This window comes from Pezoporus occidentalis, unplaced genomic scaffold (assembly GCF_034315485.1).
Source record: "Pezoporus occidentalis ecotype Australia unplaced genomic scaffold, CSIRO_AGI_Poc_V1 ctg156, whole genome shotgun sequence".
Classification (NCBI taxonomy): domain Eukaryota; kingdom Metazoa; phylum Chordata; class Aves; order Psittaciformes; family Psittacidae; genus Pezoporus; species Pezoporus occidentalis.
Genome location: NW_026913383.1, coordinates 136,403 through 153,624, shown reverse-complemented (window position 1 = coordinate 153,624; position 17,222 = coordinate 136,403). Strand labels below are relative to the sequence as shown.

The 17,222-nt window shown below is 36.6% G+C and overlaps 1 protein-coding gene across 2 annotated transcripts in view; it reads left to right on the top strand.

Annotated features, from left to right (window-relative positions):
• The window catches only part of SCLT1 (sodium channel and clathrin linker 1), a 33,708-nt gene extending 16,926 nt beyond the window's left edge, over nt 1-16,782 (top strand). The window contains exons 15-22 of one of the 2 annotated variants that reach the window (XM_062611717.1): nt 1,394-1,465; nt 2,405-2,479; nt 3,932-4,077; nt 5,208-5,400; nt 6,768-6,964; nt 12,269-12,347; nt 13,433-13,528; nt 16,169-16,782. In XM_062611717.1, the coding sequence (XP_062467701.1) occupies nt 1,394-1,465; nt 2,405-2,479; nt 3,932-4,077; nt 5,208-5,400; nt 6,768-6,964; nt 12,269-12,347; nt 13,433-13,528; nt 16,169-16,231 (921 nt within the window). In that variant the 3' untranslated portion in view covers nt 16,232-16,782. Of the gene's footprint in view, nt 1-1,393; nt 1,466-2,404; nt 2,480-3,931; nt 4,078-5,207; nt 5,401-6,767; nt 6,965-12,268; nt 12,348-13,432; nt 13,529-16,162 lie in introns of both variants that reach the window. The other variant, XM_062611716.1, reaches the window with a different exon arrangement.
• The last annotated feature ends 440 nt before the right edge of the window (nt 16,783-17,222 follow it).

Here is a 17,222-nt window from a genome sequence, read left to right as displayed (position 1 = left end):
AGAAAGAAGTGTTGATGTTTGTGCAGACAGTGGTGTAGAGAAGGCTGTACTGTGAAGATGTAAACAATGGCACTTTCTTTTATCTCAGAGATTGTGTTCAGTGGCACGTCAACACACTGTTGCATTGCTATCCAAGTTACTTAATTAATGACACGTGGCCTCATTTGAGAAGTTGCTGATGGATGCTTGTCATAGGACCTGTTGAATGTTATACTGCCAGTTTTGTGGCATCTCAGTACTTAAAAATATTCCCCTATTTAGGCAAGTAAGACTCTTCTACCCAGTAAAGCTAACAACCAAAAGTCTCAATGTCATGAACTAGAATTTGGTAGAGAAATGTCTAAAAATGATGTTGTAGTCTCTTTATGATTTAGTTGTTATAAGCAGCTGAAATCTTGAAGCTCTTCTGATAAAAGACTAGTCACAAAATTAATTTTCTCTATGTTGCTTCCTGTCTGCAGTTAAAATGCTGACTAATCTACCTGGAGGTTCTCAGTAATTACCTGCATGTCAGAGAGACTTACTTTAAGACAAGCTCCAGAGGAAATAAAAGCATATGTTGGCAATGTCTTTTGTTGCAAGTAAACAACAGCGTAAAGCAATTATTTCGTTTTTTTAAGTTTTCAGTGGTGTAGTTAATTTTGACTCCTTTAACTTTTGTCTCTGTGACACAATGTGCCTGTGTACTGTATAGGGATGAAAGGATTATTTTTCTTTCCAATCCTTTAATTTCAAGAGGTGTCAGGAGCATACTACCTAAATTTTCAGAGCCTATGATGATACAGTTTGTGCTTTCCATTTATGGTTACCTGAAAGAATCACAAAAATTGCATGGATTACTTAAAACTTTCGTAAGTGCTTCAGAGGAAGTACAAGAGCTAAAGAGCAACTAGGATAACCACTTTGGTTGTGACAGTACTTTACTGAATAGAATTTAGAAGCTTAGAAATTCCCTATTTCTTATTTTGAAATTGTCTCGGTAGAAGTGAATCTATCAAAGGCACAAAAAGTAAAATTTTAAACTATGAGTTGTCATGTTTCTCCAGGTATTAACAAATACTTATTTTATGTGATCTAGAAGTGTCTTGTTACACAAATTGCAAATATCTTGCACCTGATAGCAGCTTTCTTGATAGAATTAGTGTTCTTTATATAAGGCCTTGTTGTGATGTCTTCCTTTCTGCCTTTTTTTTTTTTTTTAAGAAGTATGGGTTAATAATAAACATTCTTCTAACATTTGTACAATAAGATTTGTCAGTTATTGCAATCCAAGATATTTTTATATATATGCAGCGCATATAGAATATATATAAATATATATATTTATATATAAAAAAACAAGATGGAAAAATAGTTCATGGGTTTGTGTGTTCTACTTTGGCTTTGATCACAGGTAGACATGGCAAAGAAACAGTATAAGGTGCAGATTTCTCGACTAGAAGAAGAACTTTCAGCTCTTCAGATGGTATGGTGTTGACTGATGAAAGTATTTTTGATAGCAGAATGTGATTTCTAGTTTTTGTTGACGAAGTAGAATGCTAAATTCTGGTTAAAATGCAGTCAACTAAAATACGAATAATGGGTAATTGTCTAGGTCTGTGTTTTATTACTGTATAGCACTTTACATCCTTCATAACTCCAGACATTAAATACAGAGTGCCTTTCACATTACTTGAAAAGCAGTCATGTGCAGTGTCATAACAGTTGGTGCAGAGATTCATGTTTAGGTATAAAGCATATTTGGTTTGAAACTTCATTTTAATGTACAGATTTGCCTTATGCATATACAGTCGTACCTTACCTTCCCTGAAAATTTGACTGTCTGTGCATAAAATTATGCAGTTCTGCAGATCCACCCATTTCTTTGTGTACGTTTATTCCTTGACGTAGGTTTAGTTCACAAGCATCAATTCAGTGAGTTTCTGTGCTCTAGCAAATATTTCCCATGTGATGGCATTTCTTAGGTATTCCTGTTTCTTTCACGGATAAAGCTTGGAAAGCTGAGTATCTGTACCATATCATATCTATAGTTGGGTATGTAGAAATGACGTATATGAAAGTTGATAAACATGCTAAGAGAAAGTCTGTGCGTTACAGTCATCACATTCTTGAATGAACCAAGCACTTGTAACAAGTTGTATGGGAGATCAAAAGAGCTCAGTGCATATGCACAATGTATGGGTTAAATTTCTTTAAAAAAGCTTTCATTTTACATGTCTTGGGTCTGTATTATGAATGAGACTGATCCTATAGAGAAAATAATGAGCAGGTAATTATAATCAAATGCATTCATATCAGCAGCAAGAATTACATTTACAATGGCTGGTTTTAAATTTTGACACTTCTTGAATTTTTAGAGTTATTTTTTTATTAGATTTATCTTAAAATGACTTTTGAAAAACAGGAATGTGGAGAAAAACAGTGTCAAATTGAACGAGCTATTAGAGAAAAGAAAGCTGTAGAAGCAGAACTTGAAAAGGTAAGGCAGTTGCATGCTTTTTTACATCACATTTAAGATCACTTTTCAGAAGGAAAAGCTACATAATTTTTTCCCATTTCTCATGGTTGATTTTTCCTTAATTTTCTTACTTGATTCTAGGAGTAGATTTTCTTAATTGTACATTTTCATGCAGTCATTTTAAGTTCAGGATTTTATGTAATCCAGAAAGAATTGTAAAGCTGTAATACTAAACTGAAAAAGAGGGTTCTTTGGAAAGGATAAAAACTGAACGGAGAGATGTTTGACATAATCTGAAAGAATGTTGCCACATATTCCAGTTAAACTTAATAGACAGAAAAATTAATGGATGCCAGACCTTTGGAAACTTCTTCTCCCAAGTAGCAGCAATAATGAATTTTTTTCAAAACTTAAATTCAGTTTTGTTTTAAATGACTGGAAAATAAGGTGCAATGAAGAATAAATAGCCTCCTTGTCAGTATCATAGAATCATAGAATAGTCAAGGTTGGAAAGGACCTTAAGATCATCTGGGTCCAGTCCCCTGCTCCTCTAGACCATGTCACCCTGATACCGGGAAATAAAGGGTTAACATTGTGTCTGCTTGCTTAAGCTGTCACTGTGCTTGGTGAAGCAGAGCCATAGGAATCAAAGTTGCTAGAACGGTGAAGCAGAATTGTAAGAGTTACAGCTGCTAGGCAGAATTGTAGTAGATAAGATTCATAACTTAACATTTAAGACATTCTTGTTTAAATAGTATCTTTAGAAAGAAAAGGAACAAAAGAAAGCCAGAGTAACAAAATTTGCAAACTTGACAAGTTTCTGCTTTAAGGTACATAAAACCAGCTTGTACCAAACCTGAGGTTTGGATAGGAGCCGAAACCCTATTGAGTCTGCATGAAAGCAAGAGGTTACTCATGGTGATGAAGAGGAACTACAGGTCTTCATCCTCACGACCCCCTAACGACCACCACCAGGAGGCACTGCGCAGGCACACCAATGGGACGAATGCTAGAAAACTAATTATAATACTAGACGGGAATAGGTTTTGCATATGTATTAGGCGTGAAGCAATCTCATGTTTAGGTAATCATTATATGTAATATAAACAAACTGAGTGGCGAAGGAAAGGTGCACATGCTTTTGGAGGAGCAATCCCCATGCGCCTCAGCGCTGAATAAAAGCATACCTACTCCACAACTTTGTGGAGTCTATCTGCATATCAGCCCAAGGCTCTGACCAGCCTGGCCTCAAACACTGCCAGGGAACGAGCATTTGCCACTTCTTTGGGCAACCTGTTCAATGCCTCACCACCTGCACAGTTAAGAACTTCTTCCTTTTATCCAACCTGAACTTCCCCTGTTTAAGTTTGAACCTCTCATCCTGTCACTACAATACTATGCTGTACCACAGTATTACACTGTCAGTCACCAGTGCAAGATAAAGGTGATGTTACGTATAAGCTTATTCTTCAGATTTACAGGGAAGACGAAGGATATGAATCTGACAACAGAAAACTAGAGCAGCTGCATCAGAAGTACTTACTTGCAGAGACTACAATAGATGACCTTCAGCTCACTCTTCAGACAACACAAAATAAACTGAAACAGCTGGAAATGAAGTAAGTAATGGATGTAACAGAAATTGGCATGGAAAACAACAGAAATTACGTCTGAGTATTTAAAGTGTTATTATGTGTTAGGTTTTTTTACATCTTTTTAACCAGAATAGCATCCAAATACCACAATTCTGAAACAAGGGCAATTATGAATCACTGTAAAAGAATTAAAGGGGATAATGTGCTATAGAATGAAAGATCTTTACGAGATAAGAATTGTAAGCAATTTTTTGACCCACCCTTCCCCCCCCCCCCAAAAAAAAAAGTATATTATTTGGACTCTGTTTTTTAAATACTGTTTGTAGGAAAAGTATGAAATAGGAAGAATTTATAATAATATAAATTCATCTACAGTGAGGTATCTCCTAGTACATGCAGAACACTGTTTACATAGCATACTGAGTTTCAGGTATGTGTTCAGAGCTAACAGTACACATTTTTGGAAGTTTTCAGCATGAAAATACAGGATTCTCTTGAAGCTTTAGTTGTTTCTGTGCTCTGGTCATCCTGAATCATAGAATAGTCAAGGTTGGAAAGGACCTTTAGATCATCTAGTTCCAGCCCCCCTGCCATGGGCAAGGATGCCTTACTCTAGACCATGTCGCTCAAGGCTCTGACCAGCCTGTCCTTGAACACTGCCAGGAATGGAATATTTACCACTTCCTTGGGCAACCTGTTCAGTAGCTCACCACCTTCACAGTAAAGACCTTCCTCCTTATGTCTAACCTAAGGTTCCACTGTTTAAGTTTGAACCCATTACCCCTTGTCCTGTCACTACAGTCCCTGATGAAGAGTCCCTTTCCAGCATCTTGTAGGCCCCTCTGCCAGAGTAATCCTCAGCTGGAAATCTGGTAAAAATTAAAATCTTCTGTTTTACATCATTTTACTAAGATTGTTAACAGCATTAGATTGGTTTTATGAATTCCATCAGGACAAAATTCTTTGCTGACTTGTGTATAGTTCTAGCTGTCAACCATTAAACATGCTGAGCTGATACAAACTTTCAGAAAGAAACAGGAGCAGCTGAACTGGATCAGACCTAAGATCTGTCCCAGATTTTATTTTACTTTTTTTCCTCTTGTGTGGTGGTTGCTCAACTCTTGAGTTTGAGCAAGACATTTCTTCTGTTTCAGCTTTGAGGAGGAGAAATCCCGTTCCCAGGAAGTTGTCTGTAATTTGCAAAGCACTTTGAAATCGGAAAGAGAAAAGAGTGTCTCTATCAGTGAACAAAGTCTAAAGGTTCAGCAAGAGAATGAACAGTTGCAGAAAGAAATGGAGGACTTGAGAAAACAGGTCATAGAGGCTCAACGAAAAGCTAACATAAAGGTATGGTTTATATGTTAGTTTTATTTTAACATGACTGATAATTACTTCATAAGGCAGCAGTTCTGAGAGAAAATCATTTAAAGTTTATCTTAAGGAAGAAAGTTTTAAGGATGCTTCCTGGTTTCTGCTTAAAATCAACTTCATTGTAGCATGTTTCCTCAGAATCTATTAGGTAACTCAATCTCTGCCAATTAAATTTTGGTTTAATATGTATAAGATCCCAAATGTTCTTTGTTTAAGATGATAAGATTAAATAATATAATAATTAAATAATAACCCTTCAAGTGATTTCATTTACACCAATTCCAGATCTTCATTTATCTGTCTGTAATGTGTTACGAATCTCTGTACGACTTTCAGTCTAGAGTGCTCCTCTATTTGTATGTCCACCATATTGTTAGTGCAGTGTGCAGCTAATAAATAATTTAATACTGTGGTTGTCAAACATTGGCCCTGTATTTTCTGAACAGAGAACGTTCTTCTTTATGAATAGTTGCAAACAAGATAATTACCTGAAAGATTATTCTTTTTGAATGTGTTCCATTAAATGCACCTGAATAGACTGCTGGTGCTAGAATGAATTAATAGTAAGCTCAGCAGATTCATTTGTACCTTTAGCTTCTAGAGTGAATAACAGCTTTTAACCTTGGTGTGCTTTCTAGACATACAAAGCTAGTAGTTTCCCCTCTGCTCTTAATTGCATAAGTGTAAAGATACTGCAGAGGGATGTAAGAACCTGCAGCAATTAAGAAGACTACGGTAAGCAGTTTTACAAGTTATGAGTGGGGATCATCTCAAGTCTGGTTTCCACTTTGTACCACAAGATAAAGGAAGCAGACAAATTAAATAGGGAATCTTGCTACAGCTCCAGAACCCTGAAGTCAAATGTAGTTTAAAAGCAAAGAATCAGTTTTGTAATAGTTACAAACAGTTTTAACAGTCTTGTGGCAGTTATAAAACATATACCAGATCTTTGTCTTTTTGTAATCAAGACAGGCTCCCATTATAGTCACAGATAAGATTTATTGTTTTCATTTTCCTGTGACATACGAAGGATTTTAGATGCAGTTAAGAAATTCCTGATACATTTTAGCTAGATGAAAAAGAAAGAATGTGTTTCTTTGAAGAAAACTCAAGAGAGAAGGATAAAGATTATTTCCAAAAATAAGCATACACGGCTCATTATCATTCATTGTCAGTTACACTATTTGCTTGAATTGGCCTTGGGAGCATGTATGCCTTTGAGCATATAATTACACGTTTAATTATTCTGTTACATGCTTTCAACAGATGTTTATAAATTGAACTTAAGTGTTGGGAAGAAAAAAGTTAGAGACTTGATTGTGCCCGAATTGTATTTTTTCTAGATAAGCACAATGGAGCATGAGCGTGATGTGAGAGAACATGGGTATGAAGCTCGACTTAAGGAAATGGAAGACAGCAATCAGAAGTCTACTGCTGAACTTACATGTCTGTTATTAGCCCAGCAAAAAGCAACAAATCGATGGAAAGAAGAAACAAACAAAATTACTGAAACTACAGAAGCTAGGATCAGAAAGCTAGAGTAAGTGCAATTTTGTTCCTTTTCTGGAAGCTGTTACTGTTGGCATAGTAATGCACTTTATAAGTGAAGGTTTTTCAGGAAAGTTTCAGAAACTTCCTAAAAAAGTCATATATGGGTATACTGGGGTGGTAGTTTACATAAAACATTTTATATTGCGTTTCACCAGAAGTTTTCAGTTAGTGCAGCTCTCATAAGCATTGAGTCAGTGTCCTGTTTGTTACTGTAGTTGTTTCCCATTCTTTTGGCTTAAAGTCGTGATCTCTTGCTGGTTTTCACTTCTATCCTCATTACTTTCTTTTTCCAAGTGAAGGTGTCTGAAACCTTTTGGCTTCTTTATGAACTTCCCAGCAGCGGCAGCTAACTTTCACATATTCTGTGCTTCTCTTTTGTCATCTTTTAAGTCTGCAGTGTTTTGTTTTGTGAGGTGTAATCCAATGCATAAAGGAAGCATTAAATAAATAATTCTAAGAACTGAAGCAACATCAGGGAGTGTTAGGTGATTTTTTTTTAATTAAATAAAGGAAGAAGGCATAAGAAGGAAAAGCAAATTTTGCAACCTGTAGCTGCAGAGTGATGGGTTTCTTATTTCTTTTAATAATACAAGAATGTAGTAGATCAGTGAAAAAGCTGTAGATAGTGTTGAAAAATAAATTGATCCTTTTAGGCTTCACTGAAAATTATTCTGTGCTTTCTTGGATCTCTGGGTCACAGTTCAAATCAAACACATAATCATTGCCTGTAAGACTGAACTTGAAATTAAAAAACAATGCTTGGCAGTGCATTGAATACTTGTAGACTAAATTCCACCATTTTCTTCATAAAAAATACATTGCAGTCTTCATTTATGAGAAGAGGTTTCTTCCCTCTAAGTATCTTAAGAGGCTTTTAGAAGGATTTATTGGTAGTAGACCTCACCTTCACCTTGCAAGAGGGCAAGGAACCAGTTTTGCTTCAATATACTTGTGCTGAAAGTCAACCTTGAAGGTAACTAAAGAAGGTCAGAGCTTCTTGCAACATAGGTACTCATTCCAAAGAAAAATGTTGCTCTTGGCAGCATGGCTAATACCTCCTGACTAACGTTTATTCTGTTTATTCCTGCAAAGCATCTGGTCTGGTGGAGTATGAAAAGAAGCTGTTCTGGGTTTTGGTTGCATCCATTTTAGATGTACTGTAAGTTCTAATGACATTTACTGAAGTGAACTGAGATAGCAAATATTTACAATTATAAAATAGTTACTTAAATGAGTGATTGCTGTTAAAGGTAAAAAGGTAGTGTAGCACTTATTTAAAGATGGGTTGCCCCAAGGTTTTTCTACTGAATTTAGGCTGTTTCCCTCTGTAAGAGTGTGCATGTATGTAAAAAAATCTAGAACTGGTTATATGTGTTTATGAACACATATAGAAATCATTACTGTCCGATTAATTTGGGGGGAATTTTGTATTTTAAATCAAGGTGAATTTAATACTTCTTGAAGACCTGTGTGGGGTTTGACTGGGATGGAGTTCATTTTCTTTATAGCAACCTCTGTAGTGCATGCCATGGTTTAGGTCTGTGACCATAGTAGTGTCAATAACAGTGGTGTTTTAGCTGCTGCTGAACGGTGCTAATAAAGGGTCAAGCCCTTTTCTGTTTCTCACTGTGCTCCCCCAGCAAGGAGGGTAGTGGTAGGCAAGATGCTGGGAGGGGACATAGTGGGATAGCTGACCCCAGCTGACCAAAGGGATATCCCACACCATATGATGTCATGTTCACCAGTAAAACTGGGTGGAAGTGCTTCAAGGTAGCTGTTGTGTTCATACTGGCTTGCTATTGCTCTGCTGGTGAGGACTGATTGCTTTTGCATCCTTTTTTTCCCCTTTACTTACTGTCATTCTTGTGGCCCATGAGTAATTTCCTCACAGGTACCATTCTAGTTCTCTCCCCCTGTCCTCTGGCGGGGAAGAGAGTGAGTGAGGGGGTGAGGGCTCACCTGCCATCTGGGTCAAGCCACCTCAATACCAAAGGACAGAAATGTGGATTTGGAGACAAAACTGCATATTAACATTTAATTTTAGTTGAATTGGTTTGGTTACTTGCTGTGTTTCAACAGGCTTGTATTTTAATAGCTGTATCTCTGCAAGGATCTGAGATTGAACCACCAGTTCAGTTCTGACTAGGAATAATAAGTAGAATGAAGTGAGCTTCTGAGACGCAAAAAATAATCTTTCACATTCATTTAAGGGTTTAAATGGAAAATGGTAAGGAGAGAAGTACAGAAATTCTATAAATTTAGTAAATTTCTCAGGGTAATTTTTTCATAACACAAAAAGCTTTTAAATCTTGGTGAATAATTTAACAACTATATAGTTCATGAATTAGTAACTGACACATACTTGAGTTTCCATTTCTTTTTCTCCCCCTCTATCTGGAACGTTATTGAGGTCATCTAAATAACCAAATCAGAATTAGATTTAATGTTGAATAAGTTATTTTGATCTTCAGCGTCACTTCCTCGCAAATCTGTGTGAATTTGATGAGATACATGCCATCCACATTTCTGGTGCTGATTTACAGGTTGTAAAGCTTCCAGTTGTGAAGTTGTAAGCTCTTAGATCACTGTCATTTTGAATGTCCTAAAACTTCAAAGGACGTAGGTGATCTGCCTTTAACAGCTGTGGTAAAAAAAATTAAAAAAAAAAATCAGTACTGTTTGCAGCTTATTTTACGTTTCTTGTCATTGGAAATAATTTACTTTTGAAATAATTGAGAAATACATGCATATATTTTTAAAGGCTCTTGCTTTCACTCAAGTACTGTAATCTAGAAAATTTATTCCTGTGGCTATATTTGGGAGGAAGAGACTGGGTAGGACTGTTCTTGTTACCTTTACAGAATCATATATAAAGCGATATAGTTCTTCAGATTTCAGCTGAGTAAATGAGAGCACAGAGAGAAAGTGAAATCAGCAAAACCAAAGGAACGTTTAGGAAATTTTTAAATTGAAAGGAAACAAACCTCAGTAGCAAAAGAATACAGGATAGATTGAGAAGGGGTGAGAAAGAGAGTTCTGACAACACTATTTAAGCAAAAAACAGGGTAATCGCATCAGCCAGCATTTACTAAAAGAAAATGTAAAAGACTCTATGCAGATTTAAATATAAGGGCAAATCATTCATTCTGTGAAGTCCACTTTGACTCATCTATATGTAAGTAGGTTAAACAACTAAACAGAAAAGAGGTTGCAATACGGGTGGTAATAGATGGTTAATCCTTTTGAATTGGCATATTAGTATTTTTCATATATCTCTGTGTTTTAATCCTGAGAATGAAGGGAAGAACCTGGGCAATTGAGAGAGGATTTTGCCCGTAACCAGTGGTTATACATTAAGCCCTTACCAAACTCTTCACCTGTAGCCAACACCAAGAGCATCTTTTTGTTGAACATGATTCTGGTTGTACCAAGGATCAGAACCAGATTCACATGGATAAGCCAAGTCTCATATTCAATCAAATAACTGAATTATCCACAAAATGCTCTTGTGTAGAGTAGACCTGGAAAACTGCAGATGGGAAAAAGGTAGATCCTTGAAACTTGAAAACTTTACAGGAAATTGACAGTTCTGTCAACTTTGCTGTGAATATTACTTTGCCCTGTTAGACCTGTGGGTGGTTGCTCAACTAAGGTACATTTAGCCTGAGTAGGGGTAGTAAGAGAAGTCTGTTCTCTTTTTAGAAATAGAAACTAAATTTACAAAACAAACAGTACCCAAGCGAATTTATAAATGTAGGCTTAAATGAGAAAGAGACTAAATAGAAGTTAATTCCATGTAACAAAGCATTTGAGGAGCTTCTGAAATCTTAATTCTTTAATAAAAAAGTAATAAAATTGAGTACTAGTACGTGGTATGAGTAAATCAGTAAAGTAACAATCTTACCCATGTGCCACTGTTCCCTAGCAGTAAGATAGAACTATTTTTGGGGGGGGGAATTCAAAATGTTTGTGGTAACATGAATCCATTATGTTTGAACCAACTAGACTGAATGACTTTGGGGTTCTTTTTATTTTCACTTAAATTATGATTGTCAGTACTTACAAAAAGGGAATCCTTGCCCCATTGCTTTTAAATTTAAATCAATCTTTTGCTTAGCTTATGTCATCTTTGCAGCTGTTTAGGGTTTTTTTGTTCCAGTTTCTGCTTGTGAAACATTTCTGTGTCACATTTAGTCCCTGACTGAGCAGTAGCCGTGTGTGGGTTTTGGAGTTCTCAGTTTTATCTCTTCCATAAGTGAAAAGAATCTGCCTCTGAAGGATGACCTTTTTTGGTGCCTGTGCATGAAGTGCTGGCCAGCACTGCCGCCTTCTCCTCCCAACATCCTGTACAATACACTGAGTTGCACAACATCTTGAGATGAAGAAGTTTCTTCCATTTCTAAAACGTTATTCTTGGCTATACTTCTGTAATGTTTGGCAGCTATAGCTGCTTATTTTAAGATGTTCATTTAAAGAAAAAAATTAACAGGATGAGAGACAGCTGCAGGTACTGGCAGTATACAAAATTCATAATTACTAAGAGTAACTGAAGCATAGTATAATTCAACTGAAAAAACAGCTGGCACATGTCATATATGTTATATGAGAGCTTTGCAGAACGTACTTGATACAGCTGACAGATTTATCACCTGTCTGCCAGAATACTAAAAGCTCACCTTTTGTTTCCTACTCACATAATAAAGACAATATGGAGTAGGGCCTGATGTGATTATTCAGCAGTTGGGGTTACTGCTTAATTTTAATTTTAAAGTCTCATGATTGGGGGACAGTTAACAATCAGTATGAATCAACTGGCTCAGTAGCATTCACACTTCCTTATGTAGACACGGTTAAACTTGTTTCTTTCAATATGTGTTCAGTGTGAGGCAGACAGGCTGGCCACCTTCAATAATGTCTGTACTGAAGTCTGCTTATAGGACAGTAATTAACATGTTGCTCTAAATATTGGATGCACTCTTGTAACATACCTTATATTTACAATATATTTGGTAATGTTCTTGCAAAATAAGATTCAGTAAAGAAAAAGTAAAATGTCAAATGCTCTTGACAAAGTTGTATTGAATACATCCCATTCCTCTGGCATTATAGTTTTGAATCGCATCGTGAAGCAATTCTAGCTGTGTAGTGCTTTTGAAATCAATGTTTTAAGAGCAATTCTGTAATTAAAAATATACCATAAGGCCTAAACTGCAAGAAAGTAACATATGAAATTATATTCCAATAACTGATGCCCTAATGTGTGTTAATCAACATCTTTACTTTTGATTAATAGAAGAGAGCTAAGTCAACAAAAAATTTGTAACCAGGAGCTCATTTCTCAACTGGAAGTTGCAAATGAAAAGGCAACCGAGGTAAGATTGACCGATATGACAAATACTTTCAGTTGCAAGCTGGTGCATGTACATTAGGATAATAACAGAAACCTATTGAGGTGAGCTATGTTGTTAGCTTGTTAAAAACTAAGGATTTTTGACAGAAGTAGTCATAATAGGAAACCCCTGCTCTTTCTGCCAACTGACATGTTCATATTGCAGGAGGTCAAATGACCTTCACTCTCAAATTACAAGGAAAGATAAAGAGGCGATCATTTTTCAGGGTTCATAATCTGGCAGTTTTAGACAGTACAGGAAATATCTCCAAAGTCATTTTGCCTGCCTATGCACACATACCTCTACAAAGGAGAAGGCACTGTGTTGTGGATAATGTAGTATATGCAGAGATACCACATTCTCAGCATACTGAGAATTCTACTATAGTAGAATTTACACTGTATGTGCATATATGTATATAGCGGTATCCGTTAAAGATTAATGGCAGGGTTGTCTTGGAATTGCATTGTTCAGTAAATAATGGCCACTTTAGAAAACAGCTATCCTGTCAGCCTCATAAACCTGGGATAACATGCAGTTCTAATCAGGGTAAATCCTGCAGTGTTGTTTTTTGTAATGCTAGATTATTTAGAGAAGAAAAATGGGGCTGATGCAAGGATAGATTTTTGTAAGTAAAATATAGTTCTGAAAGACTTTATACAGACCCTTTGCTGAAGAGAACATATCTGTATCAAGTTTATTATCTCATGCGTATTACCTAGTGTAGTCTTTGTCTGTTTGAGTATAGTTGAAGTATAGCTAAATAAAACACATTTTAAGATATTGCGAATTAAATTGCCTGGATTAAAATATCAGCTTTTATGCATCTTCAAGATGGTGGAATGAGTAAAACTTTCTCTGCAGATCACTATGTTTGGAAAAGTCATAGGATATGATACTTGGGCTGGAAATTCTTTATATAATATGTCAGCTGTATGTCTGAAGTCTTGTAAGTGGTGAACAGTTCCACTTATGAGGTTACTCTTGTTCTAAGCTTCTTCACTGCAGTATGTATGGATCCCGTAAAAAGAACTTTGCATTTGTAATGAGGTATTTCAATTCCACAGGATGAAAAATTAATGAGGGAATATCGAGAATACATCAATAGGCTTCAAAAGCGTCTAAACCAGGCAGAACAGAGGGCAGCTACGGCAACTCAAAAGGTACAGAACAAATAAATACCATGTTACCCAAGTGCATTTAAATCTTTCCACTGAATATTACAAAAATAACCATTTTGTATTATTCCTGAAGCAGACGTGATCATTTATGTGCATTCTTACTAATACAGTTTTAACAACAAGCTTGTGTTTTGGGTGCATCATGACAAAACTGATGCATATTCAGTTAAATGCCACCTTCTGACAGGATGTTTAAGTGACAGTATAATTTGTTTATGGAAACAAATTTGATGCAAATTAAGCTTGTGTAGTTCAAAATGTGTGAATGAAGGTGTATGATCATTTCCATCTTCAGAAATGGGAGCAAATTAACAAAGAGGAATAAAACCTCTGACAGATAACCCATCTCCTGCTTACATAAAGCAGGCTTACCTACTGCAGCAGTCACAAATGATGGTTTCACGTGCTAAAGAGCAAATGTTGCACTGATGTCTACACTTGTCTCTTGGGAGTCTGATACAAAGCAAAGCATGCCTTGGGTTGATGGCTACAGAACTGCCTTTATAAAAAATGGGAGGCAGCATAGCTGTTTTGTGGGAATTCTCTGCTTTTTTCAGCCAGATAAGTTCAATGGTCCAATTCATTGTGTGGCTGCACAAAGAGTGCATGGAAACAGTGTGAAATAGTTGCAGGCTGACAAGTTCAGTGTTCATCAAATTGCAGCCTGCATCATGTAAACTTCAGAATTATCTTGTCTGTGCACCTGCATTTCCATTAGTAGTCTCCAGTAGCTGTGGCCCCAGAGATTGTTGGAGGAGTACATCTCACTGCAGTCAGCGTCAGCTACCTACAGTAAGTGCAAGATCTCTTGCACTTAACGTCAAAAATACTGAAAGTTGTGCAGACCAACTAGAAAAAACTTGGTTTTTTTTCTAGGCCAGGAGAAGAAAGGGGATGTTCTATGTATCTCACTGCCATAGTGAACATGCCTAGTCCATGTTTCAGTAATTCTAAAACCTTCAGACAAGACATGTCTGTTAGGGCCACATCCTCCTTGTGGCATCACTGTGATCACTTAATGAGCTGAACTGTTGCTGCCTTCTTTTTTCAGTTCTCTTACAACTCTGTTTGAGCAATACTGGTCAGTATTTCTAGACATTAGGGATATTGGAATGAAAAGTCTTCTCCTCAGAGAGAAACTTTGGTCTTTAATTATCTAAACCTCATACTACTATAATTCTGTATTTCCTCTGCTGGACATTTGGTAGGTTTTTTTCCACATCCAGCATTCTTTTTCCATGCTATTCAAGCTATACTTGAAGCAAATCCCACAAGGGGGTTGTACACTGGGCTCACTTATTTGCCAAGCAAACTTGTAACTCGGGTTGGTCTCCTGTTAAGTAAATGTGGTCTTCCTGCCCCCTGGTTTGGTTTGGGTTTTTTTTGGATTTTTTTTTTTTTTTTTTACAGTGACTTAGGAAACTCATTTGCAAATTACAGCCTTTTAAGGGAAGGGAATCCCATGTGAGCTGCAGACAAAATATGCTTGGTAGATCCAAATTGTCTAGTTAGGACAAAAGGCAAATTTTCCCTAACAGCAGCAAGTATCTGCCAAACTGTCATAACTTAAGGTGTGTTTACTGGCTGTAGATGTTCTCTGTCATAACAAGGTCAACTGGTGATATAAGAAGAGATCTTGCTGTTCCTGAAAACCTTGATAATTAACTATTCCTTAGCAGTCTCCTTCTGAAAGGTAACAAAGAGATTTGTAAGATGTTTAGCAGCCAAATTGTTGTCTGGATCTTGCTACCAGTCTTCAGAACTGCCTTGCCCTCTTCAGGCTTGGCAGAGGTTACTGCTGCCTGCTCTCAGGCAAAGCTTCTCTGTAATGACTGAAAGACTTCTGTGCCAAGCTCCTTCCTCTTCCCCTGAACCCACCCCAAAAAAGACATACCAGCACTGTTCCCACTAAAGGCTGGGAAAAGAGGTCTCCAGGAGTACAGCTAAAAGCATGTCCACTCTTTTGGATCTGAAAGGAGGTGTTTGTTCTCTTTTAGCTCTCATAAGACTAAACAGTTACGCGTGTATTTCCTGAGATTCAGAATGGCAGATCCTCTCTGTATTCTGAACCTGTCAGTTGAGGACTACTTTCTGACTTGCCTATTCTCATTACAGTATCCAGCTTACCTGTAAAATTAGATCCAGTGTAGGCTAGAGCTGCACTATTAGGGAGTCTAGAAATTAATTTTTTATTGTGGTTAGTTCAGTGACTACAAAGAATAGTAATCCTAGCTTATTAGTAATAGTAATTATTATATATACATATTATATATATAAGCTTAGCTTATTAGTAATTGTAATCATTAATAATAGTAATTCAGTAAGAAACATAAAAAATACAGGCTAATGTTTGCACAGGTTTAAACTTTGTGTATTCTATGTAGATGTATTGAAAGTGTACTTTTCCTAATCTTTGATAATCTTGAATTCTTTGGGATCTCAAATAAAACAAAAGCAGTAGTCATCTATGGAGTGCATTGTGAATTCTGCTGCTTTCCCCAAATGCCCACTTACCTGTACTTGTTCCCTCTCCTTCATGACACCTTCCGTACTGAAGATATATTGATACTTTGATCTTACAAAAACTTACATACAAAACTGTCTGGTGGGTTGTAGTTACAGCTCAGCCTCGTAACAGCACAGAAGAAAAAAGCTGCGCCCCTGAAGGAGGTGGAAGATATGTAAACACCTGCATTGTTTCTTCACACCATGTTGGAGGTAAGAAGATTGATGGAGAAACTTCATATTGAAGCACTGAAGTCATCATAGAACAATTTGGGTTGGAAGAGACCTTAAAAGCTATCTTGTTCTAACTCCCTGCCATGGGCAGGGTCACCTTCCACTACATCAGGTTGCTCCAAGCCCCATCCAGCTTGGGCAGGAGGCCTGTGGAATGTCCCTCCTTCAAAGAGGTGCCCAAATGCATAGCAAGGCTTGTAAAAACTTAAAGTTCTAATGCTTAACCTAAATGATTAGATCTAAATCTAAACCATTCTTAATGTTTTATCTAAATGTTTAAATAAACATTTCCTACTTTATTTAGGTAAGAAAGGGGTGGATCAAGATACTCTATCTGTAGGCATACTAAAGATTGGAAGAATACCACAAAATGTCATTTAAAGGACTTAAATGTAGCTGCGAAATGCCTTCCTTACCTTCCAGTGTTAAGATTTTGGTTCAGTTTGTTTTTATGCCTCTTTGAAAAAGTTTGTAAATAAAATGCTGTTCAGACCATATCTTTCTTCAGTTGTGTTTTTTCCTGCTCATTACTATTTTACAGTTGTTCCTTGTTTGTCCATTAGTCTGCTCTCCTTGTCTGGGAACTTGAGTGCTCTGTTACTTCAATCAGCACAAAGCTGGTGGTCTTCCAGCTTCTGTGCATTCTGAAACGGTGTATTTAAATTCTAGAAATGCCAGTATGTGGTAATCCTCTTGCGCACATATTTTTCTTTGGTAGTTGAGAAACTTCATAAGTAACATTCTAAAATGAGAGCTGAACTCTGTTTTCTCTTTTAGCATATAGTATAAACATTTGATAGGTGCTGATTTTGAAGTAATGTAGTTTCTTGTTCTTTCCTCTTAAACGTGAAGAGTGTAATTCTGGTTTGTAACTTCTAATTCAGTTGGTGGATAATGCTTACCCAGGGCTTCACAAAAACTGTTTTGTTGGACTAAC